At 42.6% G+C, this 24,093-nt stretch overlaps 1 protein-coding gene across 2 annotated transcripts in view; it reads right to left on the bottom strand.

Annotated features, from left to right (window-relative positions):
• Window positions 1-24,093, bottom strand: part of GRIN2A (glutamate ionotropic receptor NMDA type subunit 2A) — a 131,804-nt gene that overhangs the window by 30,189 nt on the left and 77,522 nt on the right. For both annotated transcript variants that reach the window (XM_010213296.2, XM_088524596.1), the window contains exons 4-9: window positions 21,414-21,528; window positions 11,881-12,086; window positions 10,702-10,870; window positions 10,431-10,584; window positions 6,619-6,744; window positions 3,782-4,011 (exon numbers count right to left, since the gene is read on the bottom strand). In XM_010213296.2, the coding sequence (XP_010211598.2) occupies window positions 3,782-4,011; window positions 6,619-6,744; window positions 10,431-10,584; window positions 10,702-10,870; window positions 11,881-12,086; window positions 21,414-21,528 (1,000 nt within the window). The remainder of the gene's footprint in view (window positions 1-3,781; window positions 4,012-6,618; window positions 6,745-10,430; window positions 10,585-10,701; window positions 10,871-11,880; window positions 12,087-21,413; window positions 21,529-24,093) is intronic.

Raw genomic sequence — 24,093 nt, 5'->3', positions numbered from 1 at the left:
ACATTTCTGCAGGAGAGCAGAGATTAATAAAATGGACTTGTTCATTCAAAGACCATAGGGGATAGCAAGCAATTTAAGCAAGCAAATAACTCTTAAATGGATTTCAAATACTGACAATTCAAAGAGACAAATAGCTCCAAATACCATCCATTAACGGGAGTTTCCTGGCACCACACATTCAACCAACAAATATTAACAGTCACACTGAGATTAATTTTGGAAGTCATTATCTGTTACTGCTCTTGCTCATAGGCAACCTGCAAATGCAAAACAAATAAATAAATAAATAAAGTCTGAATTGTTTTTTAGCACTAGCGCACGTGTTCAAGGCGTATAAAGATGTCATCCATAATTTTAAATTTAGCTTCTAAGAATTGACATGTCTTGGAGAAGCACATAAGCTCTGCGACTGCAAAGAGAGACGTGCATGGCAGGCACGAGAGGAAAGAAAGCAGCGCTGAGTCTCTACACACACTCATTTTCCCTGAAGCCCCATGATGGGAATTCAAATATATCATGTCTACCTGGAGGCAGTTTTTTTCCTAGACACTTTGTGAAATGTTGAAAAAAAATTACTGTTAATAAAATCCTTAAATTTAACGCAGAAGCCTCCTGTTTGAATCCTAATTGCAAAGAGAGCTGCTATATTCGGGAGACCAGCCAAGTCTTTCATGTTCCGCCTGCTGCGAGATCTGTGGTGCAGAGTAACAAAATCCAATCATCGGAAGCATCTAGGATTCGCATACTGTATGTCCAGCTGAGAAAACAGGCCTGTTACTTTGAGTTTGTTTTACCTTTGCCTTAATAAAAAGGATAATTTCATTAAAGTCAGTAACGCGATCTTTTGCACATATTAAATACTGAGTTAATGGGATGATTTGCATGCTTGCCTAAAAAGGTTGGTACTCAGAGCAGTTAGTTATTGCCCTAGGGTATTTTAAGGAACCATGAAAAGAATTCTGAAAACAGAAGAAAATGGGAAGTATTCTCCCTCCACTAACACAAATTTTAATGGAAATTACAGCTGGATTGGGGTGACGGAAAGAAAAAAAACACATTTGAACTCTAAGTCTTCCTCTTTTAGCAGATGGAAAGCATTGACATTCTGATTTTGGGTGGTTTTAGAAAATTATGACTTTTCAGTAATTCCAAGACTATGATCATAATTGCCACTAAGTGAACAGCAACCAATACCCATGTCTGCCAACTCTGGAAAAGCCCTGCGAGGGTCTCGTATTGACATGGAGAGGGGAAATGGGCTTAAAGGGTCCCTTGCAGAATGCAGCATCCCGCTGCCTTTTGACCTCACTCCACGTGACTGACACAGACAGAGCCATAAGCAATTACAGAGCAGGTCCCGTGTATTTTATCGCAGATAAAAATAAACACAGCGCTACAAGAAGACTGAGGAACCCTGTAAAACTAAGTAGTCTTTAATAAAAAGACATCAGTCAGGTTACCTTGTAATCTTGCAAATAATCCCTAACGCTGTGCGCATGGGGCCGTTCTCCAACGCAGCTGTGTGGAGGGATGCAGCAGACAGCAGCTCTGCAGGGTAACTCGGCTCACGGCTTCCCCTGCTCTCCTTCCCTAATATCACCATTACTTCTTTCCATGAAAAATGGCATAATAGCCTCAAAAGTAACAGCTTCTATGAATACCTGCTTTCCTGGATACTTTTGGACTCATTTTCTGTACTTTTTATGAACACAAAGCTTTTAAAAATCTTTCACATATACAAGGGTGTCAAAATATAATTTTCTTCTCATCTTCTGAACACCCACCCCTCGTAACTTCAGCACAGGCTGTGCTGTTTCTTTCTGGGCAACACGGAGCTGGTGTGGCATTCCAAAATCTACTGGCAATGCCATGAAGGAGGAGGAAACCCTCAGGAGGTCTCAAAGCCAAAAAGAAGGGTAAATATCATGTCATTTAATGTTCAGCAATGCAGAGAGGTGATGCTCGAGGGTTACATTGCCTGCATGGAAGCTACTGAATGCTGGGGGCCACGGATGGCTGCTCAGGGAAGGTTTTCTCCTGGCTTCTCTTTTCCTTGGTGATCTACCACACCTGAAGCTGGATAGAGAGCCCCAACATCCCTGCCCAGGAACACGCCAGTGCAGGGCAGCCTTGACAAAAGGGCTTGGCTCCTCGGTGTGACAACAGGGAAGAGTGGGGGACGGACAGAAATGAGCTGCTTTATCAAGAGAGTGTTGCTGACTGCAGGCCAAATTAACTCGTACAGATAGGAATCTTCAAGTTTATGAACTGAAATTATGCTCTGCCAGGAGATTTTAATTAACCAGAAAGATGCCTTTTATTAAATCCCCAGTTGCTTCCATATTTTTTAAAAAAATTAGCTTCTCAATAAATTCTTTAACTTGTAGATATTACTTCTTTAAAATTAATTTTATCCATCCCCACTTCTGTCTTCTCGCAGGTCCATGCCCACAAGTGCTTTGCCTGCAGCAAGGATCATTTATCCACAAAAAAAACTGTCCTGATTAATTCTTGAACTATTCTACCATTAACAGGGTGCTGAAGCAACACAGCAAAGAGGGCAGAAAAATAATTTAACATTAATCATATTACATTCCCATCAATTGTCCCTACTTACTTGAAATGTTAAGAATGTGAGCAATCTCAGGACAAGAAAAGGCAAAAATGTGTAGAATTAGAAGAATGTTTTGAAAAAGATGACTCTTTTTGAAAAAGATGACTGATAAATCTCCTGATTTATCTCTATACGCTTCAGCCAAAACTCCGAAGAACTTGAAATAATGGTCATAGATCAAATAAATGAACACAAGACTGTGCAAGAGCAAGCACTATTTTATGATTCCATTTTTTCTCTTTTTATTGTATTTTTTGTGAAAATCAAGTTGTCCCTTGTGCAGAGCACAGACACCAGCGAGCCCGAGGAAGGCGCTGGCTGCGGGGCGGCTGCCCAGGCCCGGGGCAAGCCAAGCCCTGCCGAAGGCGGCACCTCCCAGGAAAACGGCCTGTGCTCGCCGAGAAGGGCACAAAGGCATTTTCTGTTTTTTTTTTTTCTGTTTTTTTCTGTTTTTTTACTTTCTTTTTAATCCTCACGAGAAGAATACCTTTTATCTGCTCTTATTAAGTATATTATTTTACAAGTATTTTTAAACAAACTTCATACTCTTCCAAAGGTTTCCTTAAAACATAACTTCATAAAAGTACTATCATTTTGTTTTCTTTTTATCCGTCTTTCCTCTAGCCATGCTTGCAATTCATGCTGTGATGATTCAAGAGAAGGCTCAAAGCTTAGTCATAAAGAACAGTTAAAGCAAAACCAGACACAAAGCTATTTGAGTTGTTCCCTTCTTCTGAATAACAACTTCCTTTATTTTCTCCCTTGAGACAAAGCCCTTGAAAAATTCTCCCTCGCACTATCTTCTATTTCAATATTTCTTCTGAATGTTAATATTTAGTTTCATTTGCAAATAGTGGGGCATGAACTTGAAAACACAGTGCCCTTTCTGTGCTTGGTGCCTCTCTTTTAGAACAATAATTTTGCAAATGGACTTTACCTGCGATGCGCAATACCACCACAGCAAAGCCATCACACACAGGAAACAAAACTTAATTGCACGGATTATGATTTATAAACCTATTGATTAAAAGTCACCGGAAGGTACAAGGCCCTGGAAAGCACCCCTAATCCAGAAGAAAGCTAGAACAATATGCAAAATCAGCCTATTTATTATGATAGAAAGAACAGGGAAACGGAGACTGAGCTCTCCTGAGTTCACAGACCTACCTTTTTATCACTCAGACCAGTCACTTGGTCAACAAATTCCTCTTGGATCATAAAGGCAGCCAGGTTGGCAGTGTAACTAGCCAGGAAAATGACAGCAAAGAAGGCCCAGACCGACACCATGATTTTACTAGTCGTCCCTTTGGGGTTTTGCACAGGCACGGAGTTGTTGAACACCAAGCCCCAGAGCAGCCACACGGCCTTTCCGATGGTGAACGATGGTCCATGGGGATCTGTAATTGCAAGGAGAGGTCTTTTTAGTTGCAGATACCCTACACAATAACAACAAAGTATTCACGAAGACAGGGTTAAAAATATTTCAGTACTTACTGCACTCCTAATGGAATCAAAGGATTTATCACAGGCACTCTCCATTGTAATGACATTTCCACATTGGTTAAAAAAATTATTTTAACAGTTTTCTATGGGCCACTATCTTCCAAAGGTACAAATGAAAACTACACAACCCAGGTTTAGGTTTGGAAAAGATACAAACTGTGTTATGTCTCTTGCAATAAGGTATGTGCAAAGTATTGCCCCTTTCAAGCCTCTACTCCAGCCAACATGCAAAATGGAAAACCCTGCAGTCAAAACTCAAGAACTCAGTTCAAGTAATTTACTCACCCGAACTATTTCTGGTAATATCTAGTCTTCCAACATCATGCTTTTTTAACACTGCATACCCTCAGACAAGGATATTTAAGACCACAATGGATTGATATTTCACTCCCACTTAACTAACTCCCCACCCAGAGAAACCAATCAGTAAGTTGACACTCAGGAGCTGAGCACGCAGCTCAGGAGGGTTTTCAGAGCACGGGCTAAGGCGCCTCGCACACACTGCGCCCGTGGCCTTGGCTTCAGCCACGCTGCCATGAGAGGCAAAAACCCAGCCCAGGTAACGCACCCAGTGCCTGAAGGGCCACGACTGCCCCTTCCAGTCAGCTGTGAATCAATCAAAGGCAAGAACAAGCAGCCAGCATATTGTCCTCTTCCCAGAGCGTGGCTCGAGGGCATGAGCAAAGACTTTGTTTTATATATAAATGTTACACATAAAGACATATTTGTAGCATGAACTTTGTAGCCCCGAAAACAGAGGCAAGGCTCTCCTTACCTAAGGGGAGGCACTCAGGGCAGGCATCACACACTGCTAGTCACCTGTTACACTCTCCTGAGGCTGAATCATCCCACCTTTTTTGCAAGTATCTGTTTTTCAAATAAATGGCAATTTAGACAGGAAGTTCAGGTGCAGTCAGCTTGGAAACTTCCTTCCACCCCAGGGACCCACAGGAAAAAATCAAATTTAATTACACTTCCTTAACTGATTCTCTATTCCTGGGATTTATAAGAATTTGTATCCATGAAATACAGGATTTATTTGCTATTACTAGACAGAGGAATAAACAGAAATACTTGTAACTGAAGAAAAAAATGGATTTAAAGGGAATGTTGTGAAAGAATAAACTCAAAGTGGGCCCACTTAGTGTATGCTCTCATTGCAGTCGAAGCGTTCGCTAGAAGAGTGCAGTATCTGCACGATGCGCTCGAGCACAGCAGCTCAGGTTAGCTCCTTTCCTTTCTGCAGCAGTGCTGCAAAGTGCAGCTGGCTCTTGGTTTATGGAACTACCTTCCAGGACCATTTAAGATCGAGTGATACCTGGCTAATGTGTTATTTTCTGAGCAGCGATGATAAGAAAAGTATATGCTAAGGAAACAGAGTCTAAGTTTTCTTATGCCACCGGAGATGGCAACAGCAGTACCATGGAGCTCCATCTGACAAAAAATGCCCAGGAAATGCAGAAAGTTAAATAGAGACTCCCACTGATTTTAAACTTTCCATGTTTGTTACGAGCAGCGACTGGATTTGTGAGGAGTTTCTGGAGCTCAGCGGGGAGGGTACAGTGCCACACTACACCCGTAGCTGCGCATCACCAGGCCTGGCACACACAGTGTCACAGGAAAGAACCGCTTAGCCCTGAGCCCTCCCTGCTGCATGCACACCTTCCTCATCACAGTGCTTCTCATTATTCATAGATTAGCACCGCTAGTGATTATTAAATACTCCGCTTTTCGTAAATGAACAGTATTTATTTTTGGGAACAGTGACTCAAAGCTCTTCTGGGTGCTCACGGACATGTGTTTGAGTTGAACACTCCTGCTTCTAACAGCGTCAAACCAGGCCGCAGTCAATGGAAATCACAGGCCCTCAACATTAAAAGAGTAAAGCCAATTTTATTTTCATGCTATTTTAAGACAGAAGAATTTTGGCCATGAGCAGATTCATGGTTTTTCCTTAACAGCACTGCCTTTTTCCCCCCTCTGAATATAATTAACCTACCTCAGTGTAAGTAGCTGCCGGGTATTAAAGTCAACTGAGGTTCTTCTAGACTTTACTAAGTGAACTAAAATATCAAAGACATGACACAAAACTGAGCAGGACAAGTCTAAATACTGCCCTAAATGACTTTTTCCCCTGCCATGACTTTCATACAAATTCTCTGAGTAATATTAAATACATCTTTTCTCAATACAGTCTATTCCTACAGATTAATTTCATTTTGGGCAGTGTTTACAAATTTACCATCTTATTCAAATCCTAAGATCATCTGATCATTACGATAATTTCCTTTGTCAGGCACCAAACCAATGAGCCATTAGCCTGCAACCATCTCCAGGACATAAGCTCCATAAAACACATTTTAAACCAAGTGCCACACAGTTTCCCAGCTGCTCCTACTGCTGTGCTCGTCTGTCATGTTTATCCTAAAAGGTGGAGGGCAAAGCAAGTAGAAAACACTTGTTTTTTATAGCTTTGGGGGGGTGTAAAATGCAAAGCTTACCTCTCCCTTGTGCCAGGTTCCTGTTATATCCGACGGGACTGAAGTACTCGAAGATGAAGACGGCCATGGCGGACACGATGAGAAGCATCACGAACATCATCACCCACACGGAAGCGCTGAAGGGCTCTGCAGGGAAGCACAGGCACAAGCACAAGTATTGCAGCGGTCGTGGCAGAGCCCCGTGCTCGCGGCTGGGGCCGGGCAAGCGCGTGGCGTTCTGCAAACCCCCTTCGAGAAACCAGCCACCTATCCACACACAGAGATGAGTTGTACTAAAATACTAAAAAAATAAAAGCAGGAAAACCTACAACCACCTGCTGCAACTCCACACAAGTTTAAGTCTTCGTAAAACTGACACCGAGTGGCTAATACCAACTGGAGCCACAGCCTACTCAGCTCGCAAGCATCCTGCTTCCACGGGTGTGCCCATTTATCAACACAATGGTGCAGCCGCTACAGCGAGGCTGGAGCAAAGCAGGAGCAGCTACGCGTACGATTAGGACCTCTGGTAAACCAAAGAACAGCTCTGCTAGGGTTCCATCCAGCAGAAAGTCTCAGGAAGAAAAGCCAAACACCTGCATTCACCACCAGATTTGCATTTCAGGATTTTTTTTCTCTGTTTTTTTTCCATCTCCATGATGGTGACAGTGGTGGTTCCTTCAAGTGGCCAACACATCCCTTTGCATGGCCTGCCCTCAGCTGGGAGTAAGTTTTGAATCAAGGCCCCTCAGGAAGAGGATTTAAGGAAAACTGAATATCAGCACAAAAGGTAGAAAAAAAACCCATGATTAAAAAAAGTAGCAGGTTTTCAGAAGAGAAAACCAAAGAGCCATTTCAAATAGCAGAACAAGCAGTAACCACTGAAAGGCCTGGATATGGTAGCACGACGTGATGACAGAAATAGGAACCTTTTACTTTTATGGAGTGAGATTAAGAGCAGAAAACACTGAAAATTGTCACCATCACGGGAAATGATTATGAGTGAGAGATGAGGTAAAATGAGAACATGTAGCTCAATGTGAACATTGACAGAGTCAACATGAACGCATCAGCTGGAACTATGCATGTGGCAAAAGAAATCATTTGTGCCCAGGCATCTAAATCTCAAAAGATCAGTCACCTTTGCTAGAAAAAAACAAGATCCAAAAAGTCTCACTTGTGTCTTCGATCATCTAAAGAGACAAAGTAGGAAAGTTTTAAGCCAAACTAGAAATAGAAGATTTTACAAAAAAAATAAAAGAATCCACCAAATCTGATGAACCAGCTGGAAGGAGAAAACACTGTGATGATTTGATTGCATTTCCATGAAGACCAGACACAGCACTATCAATTTTTACAGCATTCTCATAGAAAAAAGGAAAGGCTCCAAAAATTCTTTTAGCAAAAGCATTGGTGTAGAAATGCCAATAGTAATGTGTCAAAATCCAAACGAGGCGAAGGGCAAACAAGACAATGCAGAAAAGCTGAGCTATAAACAAGTCAAAGCAAAATGGTCTTTAATAATTTAAGCAAACATGTAAGGAAGTAGAAAATTAAAAGAAGAAAAAGCAAAATAAAAAGCTATTTAGAATAGCAAGTAGGAAATTTGAACAAGCACAAAAACAAATGAATAATTAAGTTGATTTTCCTGTCATAGTATATAGATCAATACATGCATTCAACACTCTTGTTTGACTCACAAAGAAATTTTTCCCTCAGACAAACACCAGGTTTTATAAGCAATTATTGTACAGGGTTAAAATACAAGAGAAAAACATGAGTATGTGAGTTGATATGAGTATGTGAGTAGCCAATGCACATTTCAGATGGCTGACAAGGGAGAATGCCGAGCCCTGACCAAGAGGAGTTACTGCACAATTTTTGAGTTTTATCAAAAAACCTTACAAAATTAATATAGATGCACAGTTCCTACTCTGCACACACCTCCAAAGACAAACCCTGCCTTTACCTGTGAGCTCTCGTGGTCTCAGACACCCAGAGATTGGGATTTGGGTTTCCTTCATTTTGTTTGCTTGCTTCTAAATAAAGCTGAATGAAGCATCTGTGGAATCTTTAGAAATGTATCTGTGGATCTGGTATATATGAACTTTGGTAAGATATGAAATGTTTTAGCACAGACAAAGATTATCATTTAGAGAAGACACCCACGTCAGAAACAGAATGCAGCGAACAGCGAGGAGCAGCTACTCGGCTTGTGGGGGACTTGGATCCAGCTCAGACAAAACCCTGCGCTTGTCTGTGCGCATCAAAATAACCCAGCAAAACCAGATATGAATTATAATCAATGTTATTTGGCCATATTTCACATTTCTCTATCTTTTAAAACAATTATGCAAGGCAGCTCTATTTTTATGCATTCACTTAAAACAAAACCTATCTTTGAATTAATTCAGTTAGCTGCCTCATGGCATTTTGCACAGCAAAGCACTTTGCTACCTGACTCACACCTGATCAGAATAAACAGTTAATTCGAGTCCAGTGACAGTTTTGCCTAAGTAAAAAAAAAAAAAAAAAAAAGATAGAACACAGTTCTGAGAGCACAGACTTGATTTATTGGTGCAGTAAATCAGATTTCTTCAAAAGTAACGCTATTGTACAGCACCTTATAAGACAGGGGTTATTTTTTTATTTAAAATCCTATGCATGTCCAAGTAAACCAATAAGACTAAATATATTTTAGAAACCTAATAACTATGCTGCTGTGAAAAGCGCAAAAGCGGTGCCTGCTTTGATTGTAGCTGTAAGCAGGTTTTTGAGAGATAAGCAGAGTCCACAGCAAACAAAAATCAACTGCACTTAGGAGCACATTTTGGAAAGCAGCACCAGACTGATAGTCCAAATTCAAATTTCAGTATCCGGCACCTACAATTTTAAGGGTGATTTATCTGTACAAGTCGATAGCTTACAGAAATGAGAAACAACCATCCAAATATTTTCCTAGAAGGACAACCAACAAAACTTATTCATATGTCAGCGGCTCTGGGAAGCTATTTGATCACTCACTTGATGTTGCATTTATTAGCTATTGCTTCAGCTTCGTAATGTACCTTTATGAAAAATAAGCACTGCAGTTAAATGATGATTTTGGTGCAAAAAAAATCCAATTACTTGCCCAACCATAGCTGCTACTACAACAACAACCAGCTCCTCAGCGACTCTATGTGATTTCAGTGGAAGTGAAGAACTTGCACTCAGCAATCTAAAGAGAAGTGTATGATCGGTGACGCGCTGCTGACTCAGTGGACATGGGGATACTAAAATGTTTCACGAGAGATCTGGAAAATGATCTTTGTTTTTCAATAAACATCGTCATCCCACCTGAAAGGAGAGATGGAGAAAATGCTCTGCTGTCTCCAGTGCAGTGTTGTGGTGTTCAGCACGGAAGGCACCAACATCTGTTGTCAGTTTAGCACTGTCACATCTATTTTAATTATAATGAAACTTCCTTTTCTTAATTACTCTAAAAGGATTTTTTATTACTATTTTGTGAACTTAAGCGTTAAAAAGAGATTAAATGATTACCGACTAAACCAGAATAACTAGATCTGACTTGAAGAAGTTGTTTTTCCAGAAGCAGGTTTTCAAGACTGTTTTTTAAATAAGGAAAATATTGGTATTTGCTTTCCAACTACCATATCTGAAGCCAGCAGTATTTCAACCTGTGCTAGCACCTTCCAGCACTATACAGACTTCAAACATAATTCCAAAATTTACAGCAACTTGCCAACACAGTGTCGCCGTTAGCGAGCAGTGAAACCCGCCCAGCTCTGTAGAGCACAACTAAATGATCCGAAAGGGTCAGCCACTCATACCTAGAAACGCAGACGGTGAAACTGTGCCGTTGCTCCGTGACACCATGACACTAATCCCCGTCTCCACGAACGGCACGGAGAAGTCGACCACTTCAGAGCGCTCCTCGTTGATCGTGAGGGATCCCACGGCCATGACGGCCCGATGATAAACCACCTAGTCCACAGAGAGACACGGCCGCCGTTACTCCGGAGGAGATCCCGCTCCGAGGGCCGTAAAAACAAACAGCGCGACGTTTTTCCGTAAGAGGCTTTTTTACCTAACAGAACTTACTTCCCCAATCATTCCATTCCACACATTATTGACCTTTTTGCCATGCTTCCCATTAGTCACCAAATACAGGTCGTATGTGAACTTGACCGTTTTGGACAACTTCTTCAGGATATCGATGCAGAATCCTTTGCAGCACTTCTTTACGTTAATCCCTTCATTAGTTGAGTTGCTGCCAACACACAAGAGAGGCAAACATATCAACTGTGAAAAACAGAACCACAACAGCGATTTTCAGCATATCGTACACAACTTTCTGTAGTTTTCCGAGGTGAAAACAGTTACTTGCATACAGAGCCTAGTGTAATAGTCTTCTGATTTGTTCTGTTTACAGATGGTATCCTCTATACTATTATATACTTACGAGGGACTATGTTTTTCTGAACAGAGCAGGATTAATCCCCAGGATGCTCTATATGGTGTTTGTAGTTCTCACTAATCTTATTCTGATTTTGTGTTTAGTGATTCAGTAATACAATTGAATTCTGAGATATTTCTCATCTAAACAACTGCTGCATAAACACGAGGCTTCTCTCTATTATTAAAATAATTATTTGTGGAAATCTTTGCTTACATAGACTACATCTGCTAACACCTGCTCAATTAAAGAACTGCAATTATTATATCCATTTCAGAAATGTGTAGACAGAAGCACAGAATGGCCTCAGCAATACTGATAAATACACGTCGAGAATTTTTCCACTGACTTCTAATGATTACTTGAAAACTACAGAGCAATTAAACTAGTGATTATTTCTTTAGCCGGCACGTACATTTCTATATACCTGGAAACAATTCAAAGAGGACTCATTAAAAAATCTGATTTTAGAACAGGCAACCTTCCTCCATGTGACTGGAAAGGGCTAATTCTAGTTGACTTTGCATTTATTATAAACTTATGATCTTGTTATTAATTCACTGTGATTTACATGTATTTAACCAAAAGTGGACTTGATTCCCTTCCAACTTATTAAAAGGAGAAACATGTACAAAGAAAAGCCTACTGTGTGGAGAAGGGAAAAGGGCTCAGGAATAAAAATACCAAAGGCAAAAACAAAGCAAGATGCAGCAACCATACAAGGAATGAAATGGGAATTAACGAGGTGATAGGGAAATAGGGAAACAAAAGGATATATATTTTTTGAACTCAAAAAAAGAAGGCACCATGGTGTATTTACTCACTTAATTCTGACAAATTTGCGACAGGGCACGGTGTTCTTTTGGCACGTTTCCATTAGGGGATCCACGTCCTCCACGATGACAAAGGGAGCCTCCTCCAGCGTGACGATGCTCAGGTGGTTGTCGTCCGGGGCGCTGTCCGCGAAGGAGCTGTACCTCGGCCACACCGAGTACTTGAGGCTCAGCGAGTGGTTCTCCCACTTGCCCACCTGAAAGGCCAAGGGACACGGGCTGCTGCTACCTGCGTGGTCTGCACCAATGGAGCTAACGCCAAGTGACACGATACTGCAAGACAGTTGCCACAGGCCAGGGACACAGCTTTTATGTACACACACATTACAAACACATGTGCTTTAGTCCTCAGTAGAAGCAATGTGTTTTATTCTGTCTTAATTCATGCCGAATAATCTGAAAGGTACTGAAATAAAATAATCTCAAAGTCATGGAGCAAATCTCAATCCTGAAAGTAAGTATGTACTTAGAGGGAATGAAAGAAAGCACAGCCCTCTTTAAACGAAACATTTCTAGCTATTTACTGTCATAATTTTTCCTCCTAAATTAGCCCACATCTTTTTCAGCTGCCGGAGCACCAGCAAGCAGTTAATGATTCGTAAATGATAAAAATTTTTGCAAACGTTACCATTTTGTGCTCAAGTACTTTGGATCTATAAATCTAATTGCATGTTTTATCTATTTTACCTGACTAGCAATGACAGACAATACAAATGAGCTAGCTAGCAAGTCACAAAATTTATAACACAAATAATAATTCCTCAGTTACTTGAGCAAGACAAATTAGAACATAATCATGAGACTGAGAAAATACTTGTTTTGCCAAGAAAAAACAGTCTGAAATTAGCAGTACACTACAGGTAGACACGCAGTCCCAAGAAGCCTAAGAAACTGTCACCTGCTTTGTCTTCCGGAGGCTTAAAAACTAATTGCGGCAGCTCCTGAGGACCCGGATTTACACCCATTCCTGTCTATGGAAACACACAAGCGGGTCCATCTGAGGTTTGCTCTCCCTCATGTCTATAAGGCAAGATATGTTGCTAAGCTTTAAGACCCCAAAATGCCAAATCTCTATACATTAAAGTTCCAAACTCAAAGCTTCTCAAGGGATTTAGGAATTCCTAGCTAAGCGGGCAGGCACTGGGCGCAGGACTCCTGCATACCACTTAGTCTGAGTACCAGGTTTAACCCAGTTCAACAGATGAGGCTTTTGCAAGAAAACCAGTTTCGTGCTGCAGCCTCGGTTCACGCGGAGCAGCAGGAGCACGGGCAGCTCGCCAGAACGTGAGCTCATCCTGCCCTGCCAAAAATACAACTGCTGTGCTCTTGTTCAGTGAAGAATCATGACCCTCTTTCCAAATTTTAATTGGAGTAACTGCCACATTTCTGTTCTCACAACGGGGACATTTTTAAAAAGCTGAATTTAAGGAAATGCTAATTCCCTTTAACAGTTGCATCTATAGAAAAATTGCTTGTGGTGAGCGAGTCTCAAAAATTTGGTCCCAGGTTTGTATCTATCTGTGGCATTCAGTGGATGTATCCCAACATTCCCTCGTTGTTACCTTCCTTAGAAAGCAACCAAAGCCTCAGACCTTGCCTGGCTCTCTCTGACCAGAGACACCCTGCACCCCGCCACTGCCAAGCGGCTTCCCCAGCTTGAGGCAGCGCGCGAAGGACACGGCCGCGGCTCTGGTCCCCTCCGTCCCACTGCTGTGAGCAGACCTCAGCGGCAGGAAGCACGACAAAGAAAAAAGAGAAAAATCTCAGTGTCATGAAGGGTGGTAGAAGAAAAAAAAATGGCAGAATAGCTTGGAGCAAACCTTGCTGATGGGTCTAAGAATGGCAAATCATAGAATCATAGAATGCTGAAGGTTGGAAGGGACCTGTAGAGGTCATCTAGTCCAACCCCCTTGCACACGCAGGGTCGCCTAGAGCACGTGGCACAGGACTGCGTCAAGCGGGTTTGGAAGATCTCCAGAGAAGGAGACTCCACAACCTCTCTGGGCAGCCTGTTCCAGTGCTCTGTCACCCTCACTGGTAAGAAATTTTTCCTTAAGTTCCTGTGGAACTTTTGGTGTTTCAGTTTGTGGCCATTACCTCTAGTTCTGTTGGTGGCCACCACTGAAAAGAGGCCAGCACCATCCTCCTCACTGCCTCCCTTGAGGTACTTCTAGACACTGCTCAGGTCCCCTCTCAGCCTTCTCTTCTCCAGGCTGAACAGGCCCAGCTCCCTCAGCCTCTCCTCGTAGGGCAGATGTTCCAGGCCCCTGATCATCCTTGTAGCCCTGCGCTGGACTCTCTCCAGCAGCTCCACATCCCTCTTGTCCTGTGGAGCCCAGAACCGGACACAATACTCCAGATGTGGCCTCACCAGAGCTGAGTAGAGGGGCAGGATCCCCTCCCTCGACCTGCTGGAGACGCTCTTTTTAACGCACCCCAGGATCCCATTGGCCTTCTTGGCCACAAGAGCACACTGCTGCCTCTTGGTCAACTTGTCGTCCAAGTTCACTTGGACATATCCTTCCCCAAATGGAACTTGTCGTATCCTTCCCCAAATGGGGAAGGACAGTCATCAGAAAGGCCTTCAGGCCATTCTTGTAGTTTGGGAAATGTTCATGCCAGATTTTGTCTGTTCTAATTAAGAAATGGTTAGCACAGATGTTGTAATTGCTGTGCTGCAAGTGCTGGACGCATCCTAAGTGAAGAGTTTCCATCTTTACTCGCTATTTCCACTTCCATCACTCTGCTGTGGGGTGCTGCGCTTCCGTCTGTCTTCCAGCAGTGGTTTGGAATGGGGACATCGCTACTTTCATACTCATTTGTTTTAAAGGCAGGACAAGAGTTTAGTTTTATACAAATGTGGAAGGCAGAGCCTTGTTCCCTCCCTTGAGGATACTGAGCTCCACCATCACCAAAGCTGCCCCAACCTTCGCAGCCCCAACCAGGGCTTCCTCGAAACTAAAACTGTGACATATTGAACCAAAGTATCAAAGCCCCACCAGCTCCTCATTCATGTAAAGGAATTAATTTCACCTAAACTTCCCGTTTTAACTGCTACCTCTGAAAGAGCAGCACGTACTTTCACCCAAAATAATCATGATGGTTTTCATATTTACCATAAGGCGTACACTGAATTTTATTCACTGTGAAGCAGTTATTCAACAGTTTGGTTATACTCTCTCAAGTGAGATAAGGAAAGGATATTTCCAAACTCTGATGTCATTTTTTTATAAAAGCTAAAAAGATTACCGGTTATTTGAAGAAGAGTCTTCTCAGAAAAGATTTCTGTATGGACAACCAATACAATTTCAATTAAAAAATATTTTGCAGTGCTTTAGGGATAACTATTTTGGAGAGGGAAAAATGTACATACAGGCAAACTCTGGCAGCCTTGCCAGATTGCTAGCAGTCCTACCAGCTCCTCACTGCCCTTAGAACTAAAGCAACAGCACTTCCCCTGCCAGCTGGACAACTCACAGAAACCCTGTTTTTCAGGTACAGAAACTAGGGCATATGCTGGCTGCTGTGAAGACTAGCCAAAGCTGTAATGCCAAAAAACCTGAACACTGCTTAGGACAAAAATCTGAAGTTATAACAATATTCACAGTCACTTCTACACAGTTCGTTTATGAATATAATATAGAAGATTCTTGAGAAACAGTAAGAATTTGTGACAGAGATGAACTAAGAAAGGGCATCCTCTAAACATGTCCAACATATAGGCTTGAGATGAAGGTGTCTTATGCTACCATGCTTACTAAAATTGGTATCACAGACATAGAGTTCCTTTATGCAATGTTTTATAATGTTATTGACAAACAAGTTGAATGCTAGAATGCACTTGATATTGTATGATTTTGGTAAAAACCTCCAAATGAGAGTAAGAACTCTCAACAGATTAATGAATTAAATTTTATGTTTTGAAAATGTATATGTATACGCAGGTATACACATTCTGGAGGGTGGGCATAAGATGAAAAGTTACTCACAGTTTGAAACCCTACTAAGGACCTCAAAGAAAAATATTAAATAAAAAAGACAGCTTTTGCTCATTTGAACATTGTTTAGCTACAAATACCTGAGCACAATGCAAAACTGAAAAACTAAGCAGGTTGTTCACCAAGTATAAAAAATTCAAATCTGCAATTTAAACTACCAGCCTCAAATATGGGAAACATGTTAGCTTTGCGTTTGGTCTACAGTCTTCGCATACAACTGCAAAAAACTTCTTCAAAGCCCAAATAACTAATTAAAATGGCACAAGTTACCTTTCCACAATGCAAAGTTAGGTCTTTGTGGTAAGCATCACAGCAGCTTCAACTGAAAGAAAAACATGCCCCCAGAATTGTCTCTCAACTTTAACATCTAACTAAGATTTAATGACCTTTTATAGCAAGCTGGATAAAAAAAATCATGAAATCTGAAGTCACTGCTGTGATGCAGGCTACGTGAAGCTGTTAGTAATAGGAAGACAACACCACCAAACAGAAACCAAAGGTGCTGCTGTTACACATTGATGAGCTGCAGCTTGGTCTTCCTAGATTTCCTCTAAGTATGCTAATGGTATAATTTTGTGATTCATTATGGTTTAATTTTGAAAAAATCAGCTATCATCTGATGAATTTGAATCAGCCTGCAAAACCAAAGGAGCCTGCGTAGAGCAAAGTACAGGACTGTGACAATATCAAAGCTCAATATCTATACTGGTTCTAGTACTAAATGTGAAGGACAAGAGAAAGCCCTACTAGGAGTTTTACCTTCTAAAAGCAGATGTTAGGAGGCAACTCGTTCCCAAGGCAGAAGCAGCAAGCAGAGCGTGGTGACCACCGACCAAGCCCGCTCAGACAGGGTGCGCTGCCCGCGGCCTCCCCGTGCCTCAGGCAGCGCGAGCGGCCGCCCGGGGACAGGAGGCCACGAGCGGGGTTAAACACCCCAGGTGCCGGCCAGACGGCGATCCTGTCTGCAAATCCCTGGAGATGATTCCCATTGCCCTCATTTCCTGAAAGGAAACAGCTCTCCCCATCGCACTGCACGTTCGGAAAGCGGCCTTGGGAGGGAGATTCCAAAAGACATCGAACACTCCACATTAAAAGCTTCTAAATAGGGAAAGGTTGTTCTAGAACTGCTATCCAGAAACACTCTAAATTACTGAAATAAATTTCAGAAGAAAAAATCTCAACTAGCCCAGTCCCCTTTCTTTTTCTTTGGGTTGCAGATTAATGGGAATTTGAATTTTTTTTCCCTCCAAACAAAATGGAAACATTCAGAGCTTCCCATAGAGCCCGGTGTAGCGAGCTCGGGCGGCCGGCCCATATGTCTGCACGCAAAGTAGAGCCACCAGCGGCTGCAACCCCTGGCCTTGGTGGGCTCCCTCCAGCGACAGCACATTTAGCTGTACACAAATCAAGGCAGTTTTCTCACTACCTCTTGCCTCCCTTCCATCATGCAACATTCCTGGCATTCCTGCATGCCAGGAATATCTCAGCTCATTCCCCACGTAGGGGTAAATCACCTGCACCCATGTGCCGGGCGGGGATATCACATGGGGATCTCACATCCCCTTGGCACAGGTAGTACACAGCAAAAATCTACCTATTTTTCTAAAGTACAGTCTTTAACATCTCTTTTTCATTGATTTTTTTTTAATCCATTTGCTTGACGATTAAGTAGAGAAGGAACATTTGGCTTCTGGATCAGGCAAGGTGAAAGACAGAACTATGAGTAGTTCAAAGACAGGTCTGAAAATTAGATTTATACCCCTGCCTTAAACCCAATTAAGTACATTTAGTTACAGTGTGTATTAAATAGAGCTATGGAGAATAGAAAAGCATGCATAGAGTGCAAAGAGCATAAAAGTGGGTCTGGAAAGAGAGCTTGCTTTCTGCTGATACTCCAAAGAATGCAATTAACATTACTGGAGAAATTAAAAAGGAAAATAAGCTCCTTTTCCACAGACACTACAGTATCTCTGTTGCTAGATTAAAAAGGGGTTGGGGGGAGAAAGCAAACCTATGTTAGGGTGAAGTTGAAAGTAATAAACACACTAGTGGGTATCTGTAAAGCAAACATCTTTCCAACAGAATAGTCAAGCTGAGAAAAATGTTCAAAAATGCAGCCATGCTCTGGCACGGAGCTGTCAAACACCAGCCTCAAATAACCTTTATTCTGCTGCGCGGAAATGCCACAAAACATCCCCGGGTTTTTGATAACTTTCTGTCATTCCTAATTAGATTGATGATTCAGCCACAGTGACATATGGAAACTGGGATTCGTCTGGAAAAAGGGCAATCGAATTCTCTTTTGGAAAGATTCTGCCCCAAATTTCATGGATTTTTTTTTTCCCCACAGGAGAGGGCATGCCCTCATCTCCTTCCCTACACCAACAGGTTGCCATAATCCTGCGATGGCCACTGGGCCGCTGGAAAAGCACGTACCCTCACCAGGGTGAAGAAAAACACAAACTTTAAACTACAACTGCAGCCAGGGCCAAAATTAGACTATCTCTTTCAATAAAGAGAAGCAAATACAGGCGATAACGGCAATTTTATCCGTACCTACCCAGTAGGACCAGTGAAAATTATTTTTATTTTGGTACTCATCTTTACAAGTGTAAAACTCACTTCAATTGCAATACAGCATTCCCAACCTTGTTTAACATATATGATATGCACAGCTAATTAGAGTGCCTGCGTTGGTCTAATTTAGCCACTGCTAATTATATTCCAATGTGCAATTTTCATATTGGTTGGAGAGGTTTTACTTCTGATTAATCTTCCACATTAAAGAAAAAAGAAAGAAAGGAAAAAAAGGACCATGAAGTTTGAACCTGAGTGATGATAAGGGGGCTGAAGGAGGCACCCCACATGGGGACAGGGACCCTGGGGACATGTCACTGCTCCTGCTGCCTTGCCCAGGTTCCCGCGGAGCTTGCAACACTTTGCTGCTGCTTGGACAACACTGCTGCTTCTGGCAAATTTACCACATTTCTTGAAATACGCACATTCGACTTGTCTTATTAAAAATCTCTTGCCTGTGAAGAGCAGCCCCTTTGCCTGTCAAGATTAGCACGAAGACTCTGATCGTTCCCGGCAGAAGTTTGAGCAGCTGCGTTAGGATCTGTCAAAACACCTCGCTGGATGCCGCTGAACATGCCCAGAAGTGATCTGCAGGCTCCCCACTATTATCAGCCAACCCGCTCTTTTCAGAAGCAGATATGGGACAAATCTCTCAGTCAACACCATTTCTGTGGGAAGTTTCCATTTTAAAGTTTTGATGTTGGGTCATTTGTAAAGGAGAAAGGAACTTGCTTTCCTGGGGGAAGATGTATGCTCTTCCTCTATGGTTTAATGGATTTGCCGTGACCTCAAGTCTTGAGTCAATTTTGAGACCAAGGGAAAAATGTATTCGAGTAAAAGCAGATTATTATATTAAAGGCAAAGGAAAGTGAATTGAGTTTTCAAATTAAATCTTGTATTTTCAGCAGAAGACTGACTAAATAAATAATAAAATAACTACTTGCAGTTTCCATGTACATTAGTTACAAGGATTAGCAGACTGCTGCATTATCAGCTTTTCACACAAGTGAATCATGTTACTCGATGCTAGGATGCTTGTTTTCCATGTAGGAGTGAGGATATCTAATCAGACCTCAATGCAGCAAGCCTGTGACCCTCCTACAAATGGTGTAATTGCAAGTAAAAGCAGGGATCCATCCCGAAATGCAAAGCAGGGAACATTAGGTCTCAGATCATCTCCAACCTAAATGGACTTCAAACTGAGCAGAACGCAACGCAAGGAGGGAGAATCAAAGAGAAGGAAGAGGAAATGTGCTCAGGGATAAGGGACATGGAAAGGGCCGCAGAGAGCACGCAAGGATGGCGGCGCAGAGCGCTGCTGCTCCGAAACACTGTGTGCTCCCACAGCCAGCACTGCGCATCTCTGTGCTCTTATGAGCTCGTTTTTTCACAGACTTCAACTTCTCCTTGTCCTTTGAGCAGTCTCTTAACAGAAGGTTCAAGATGAACCTTCCATGGTTCTGTGGTATGAAATCTTGATTCCATGAGGATGTGGACTCCATCTTTAACCATTTTCTCCCTTTGGTGCACCATACTAATGTTGCCCATGCAGTAGATTATTGTCCTGCAGAACGTTATATATAATATACAGAATTTTAAAATAGGATAACAAATTTTCGTAACAGTTACTGAGCAAAAGGTTCCTCCAAAGATTCAGACTGGCACATTTAGACAGGATTAAATTTATCCAGAGAATTAAATTTGCATCAAATGCACGTCAAGGAGCGCACAGCATAATCTAGGGCTACATTTTATGTTTTTGAATGACTAGCATATTTACTTAGATATCCTCAAGTAATTCTTATTTTATCGTTATTATTCGATGTCATTAGGTGCCTAGCAGTCTTATAGAGTCATGCTTAGCATTTTATGGGATTCTAAAACAGAAAGAGATTGACAGAGGCAAAAGAATATCTAGACTTCAGCAGCAAATTTCATAACCCAGGATCACATTTTATGTGATTTTTTTAAATAACAATTTTAAAAAAGGGAGAATATACAGGTTTTCAAATTGTAAACATTTTCCAAGTTTCTTTGTTCTTAAACCACAAGACCTCAGATAACCTGCAAAACATCAGAGACAAAGGAATCACAAGCTGATGCGACAGTATTAAAAAAAGAAAAAATGCCCAGGACAAACTTTCTCTTATTACTAACCCTCCCAGTAGGATCTAAAATATATATGTCTTCATACCATGCACACAAAAGTAAGATGCTCCCATTCTTTTCAAATGCATGAAAACGGGCAGCAGAAGCTGGCCACAGTAAATTCATTTTTAACAGGGAAAATTTGGAGGCTCAGCCCTATCCTGGCCTTGACCCTGGGTTACTGCACTCTGCCTCTTTACTACATCAAAGCAAATAACACTATTCACTCTGGAGAGTACATTTTCCTTTTAGACTATACAGGGATTTATGGAGATCACTTGCCTACGAGAAGAATAAAGTCTAGATTCTGGACATTTATAGGCATACTTTATATGGATTAACCTCCAATTCAAAAATGATTTCCCAGTTTGCAAATATATATATATCATCTATAAAAAAATATGAAAACAATAGAATTGTTTGAAGGACTCCTGGACAGAGTTTGTCTGTGCAAAGCATGCAAATTTAAGTAACTAAGACTTAAGTTCAGGAAATTTTTCAGTCATCCATTTTATTTTACTAAATTGTGAGAAGAAATGCAAAATGTGCTTCAAAGAATTGTCCAAAATCTGCGTGTCAGATCTTCACAGATACACTGCTTTTTCCGCTGAACTCCTTACATCTACTTAGAAGAGGTAAACAGAATAAGGTAAAACTACCTTTTCTGAACTGCTGTGACAAATCTGTTCCAGCAGAGGGTCATTACTGCCATCCGTGACACTAGTTGTCCACTGGTCACTGGTAGGTTGCAGCAGCTCTCCCCGTGCCCTCTCGCCTCTCTTACCCACAGCTCTCACTCACCTTCTCCCACTGGCGCTCGTTGTTCAGCACGATCACCACCAGCCGGGGATGTGCCTGATAGCCATCTGCTGTGAAGGACAAGTCTTTACCTTCCCAAGTCACATTCATCATAAACCTAGGAGGGGAAAAAAAGTGTTCAGGGAAAAATTAATGAGCTGTCCAGCAGGTAATGGGCAAACTAATTCAGTCATCAGAATCACCAATGAAATACGTGTAATAAATCCCATGAATGCTGTGAAAAGCCCAAGTTTGCAGCATAAAGAATCTGTGCATTTTTGTGTGTTCCTTATAGATGAAAAAGCAAATCATTATTTTTAATGCAGACATGTTTAAGAGGTCATTTCCATGTTGTGCACAACCTGTACACTCTGTGTGTTACTTTATCAAACATTGTGCAGCCTCATCATTTTCTCAGGACCTTATTCAGCCTGTCTGCACCAGACCCGTATGCAAGGTGTGCCCCTGTCTCGCCACCGTAACACCCCGAGGTTCCACTCCAGCTTCTCCCACTTGCCCCTCCAGAATCCCACCAGCCCCTCTGCTCCTGCATCCCTGCACACTCTTTGTGCAATGCTTGGACTCAATAACACTTCACGTCAACCTCTTATCAACAGCTGCTGGTTGGGGCGCTCTTCTTGATAATGGACGCCCACAGGAAGAGCTGCAGTGCCCCCGTGTTTACCGCACGCTACGTCTGTCGCGGCTCTGACCTGGCCCACACGTGAGCTGTGGGCAACGGCACCGCTCCACGAGTCCAGGCCTCGGCTGGGAGCGCTGGAGCAGGGCCCTGGATCCGACCCCGGGCCGGCCCTGCCCTGCCCTGCCCTCCCGAAGGGTCTCTGTGCTCCACTCGGAGACATCCCTCAGCGCCGCGGAGTCCTGGAGCTTTTCCAGCCACGGATTTGTTCCAGAAGGTCCTAAAGCCCTGGATTGAGTTTTATACCAATTTTACACTATTCTAAAACCACCTGACTTTTCCATTTCTCAGTTTATAAACATTAACTCTTTATTTCTAACTGTTGTTTCCCCTCCGCCATGGAACCACGTAGCCCATTTCCCAAACCCAAGGCCTTTTGTCAACTGAGAAACACCAGCATTCCGGCCATCTCCGCCTCTGCTCTAGACTTTCCTTCTAGTTAATTTTCCCTCATAATATTTCACAGATTTATAACATATAACTGTATTTATATTTGTTCCCGTTCCACACAGCTTCAGTGTTTCACAGCGAGAACAGATTGTTTTCACTGCTTCGGGGTCAGAAAGAGTGATGAGAAATAGCAGCTTTTATTTAAAGCACAAATATGAGGAACTTGCTGCCAAGTCTGAGCTACTCCAGGCTGCAAGCAGCCTCCCCACACTGGGACAATGCAAAAAGCTCTCATTTTGCCCATCACCTGCAACTCCCTCACCTAAGAAAATTGGGCACAGGAGGAGAAAGAGCAAAATGCAGGGACTGGCATTGGTGCTCTTAGGTCACGGCAGAAAAAACTTAACCCCCAGACGTGAACCCAACAGCACAGTGTAATTTAGCCCATGTTTTCAGCTCCATGTTCTCCTTGAGGGGAAGCCATTTGCCTTTCCACCCTTCAAACTGATGCTTTCCACAGGGTTTTAAGGAAGCTCTTAGAAGTATTCTCCATAAATCACTCTGGAGCGTTTTTGCCAAGACACTGATATCATTTCTCATGCTTTTCCATGTAGCCGTCTGGCCTCCTGCTCCATGCAATACAAAATTCTTCCAATTCCTGCTCGAAAGAGGAGGCTTTGTACAGACACAGCTGCCTGAAAATCCCTGCAGTAGAAGCATTTTACATAAAAGTATATAAACCCAGCAGAATTAATGGCTTTGTATCACGGCAGTTAATAATTGAATGTGCACGGCCCTAAACAACCATATTAACGCCACTCAGAGCAGCCTGACAGCAATTTTTAAATTTAGCCATAATAACAACTCATATTTTGTGACAGACTTTTGGTGGGCAAATTTTCCCCTTGGCGCAGCTTTCCTTTTTAATTGAACTCATTTCCCATATATTACGCTTCTCACAGAGCACTGAAAGAGCTTCCTCTGGAATCGGAAGCTTGTTTGTCACCCCGAGATCATGTGAGGGGCCACCCGGCAGAATTTGGTTTTGGATACGTGTAAGAAAGCAGCGCACACCTCACTCGCTGCTGAACATGAACGGCACGGGGATCCTCAGAACAAAAACCTCCCGACAGCTCCCGCAGGGTAGGATGCGGCCGTGTTCCTAGCGCATGCGCTGCCCGTGCTCTTCCTTCTCCCCATCTCAGGAGCCCTCTGCCTCGTGGGACCTTCTGTCTCTTCTGGACGTTCAGAGAAGGCACTGATAAATCCCACGCACAAGCACCCCGATGCCTTGGGGCCAGCCCCAACCCCCTTCAGTCCTTAGAGCTCCAAACGGGGAACTTTGTCTCTTCTTAACAGCTGGGCCGCACACACGCACTGCACTGCATGAGGCTTTGTGTCCCGTCTGATTTTTCACGACACGTTGCGTGATTATGCGTGTGTGGGTCTGTCTTCGGGTGACTTTGCTAGGATCGCTACCCTTGCAGCTCCCCGGCTCACCCTTGGGAACTGCAACGCAAATCCACCGGCGCAGGAGTGGCCTGGGACCACGGCAGCACGCGGCGCTGCGGCTGCCTGATGCTCACGGACCAT

Source organism: Tinamus guttatus, unplaced genomic scaffold (assembly GCF_059628265.1).
Source record: "Tinamus guttatus ecotype Peru unplaced genomic scaffold, ASM5962826v1 Tinamus_guttatus_pri_ptg000212l, whole genome shotgun sequence".
Classification (NCBI taxonomy): Eukaryota; Metazoa; Chordata; class Aves; order Tinamiformes; family Tinamidae; genus Tinamus; species Tinamus guttatus.
This window is presented reverse-complemented; position numbering and strand designations above follow the sequence as displayed.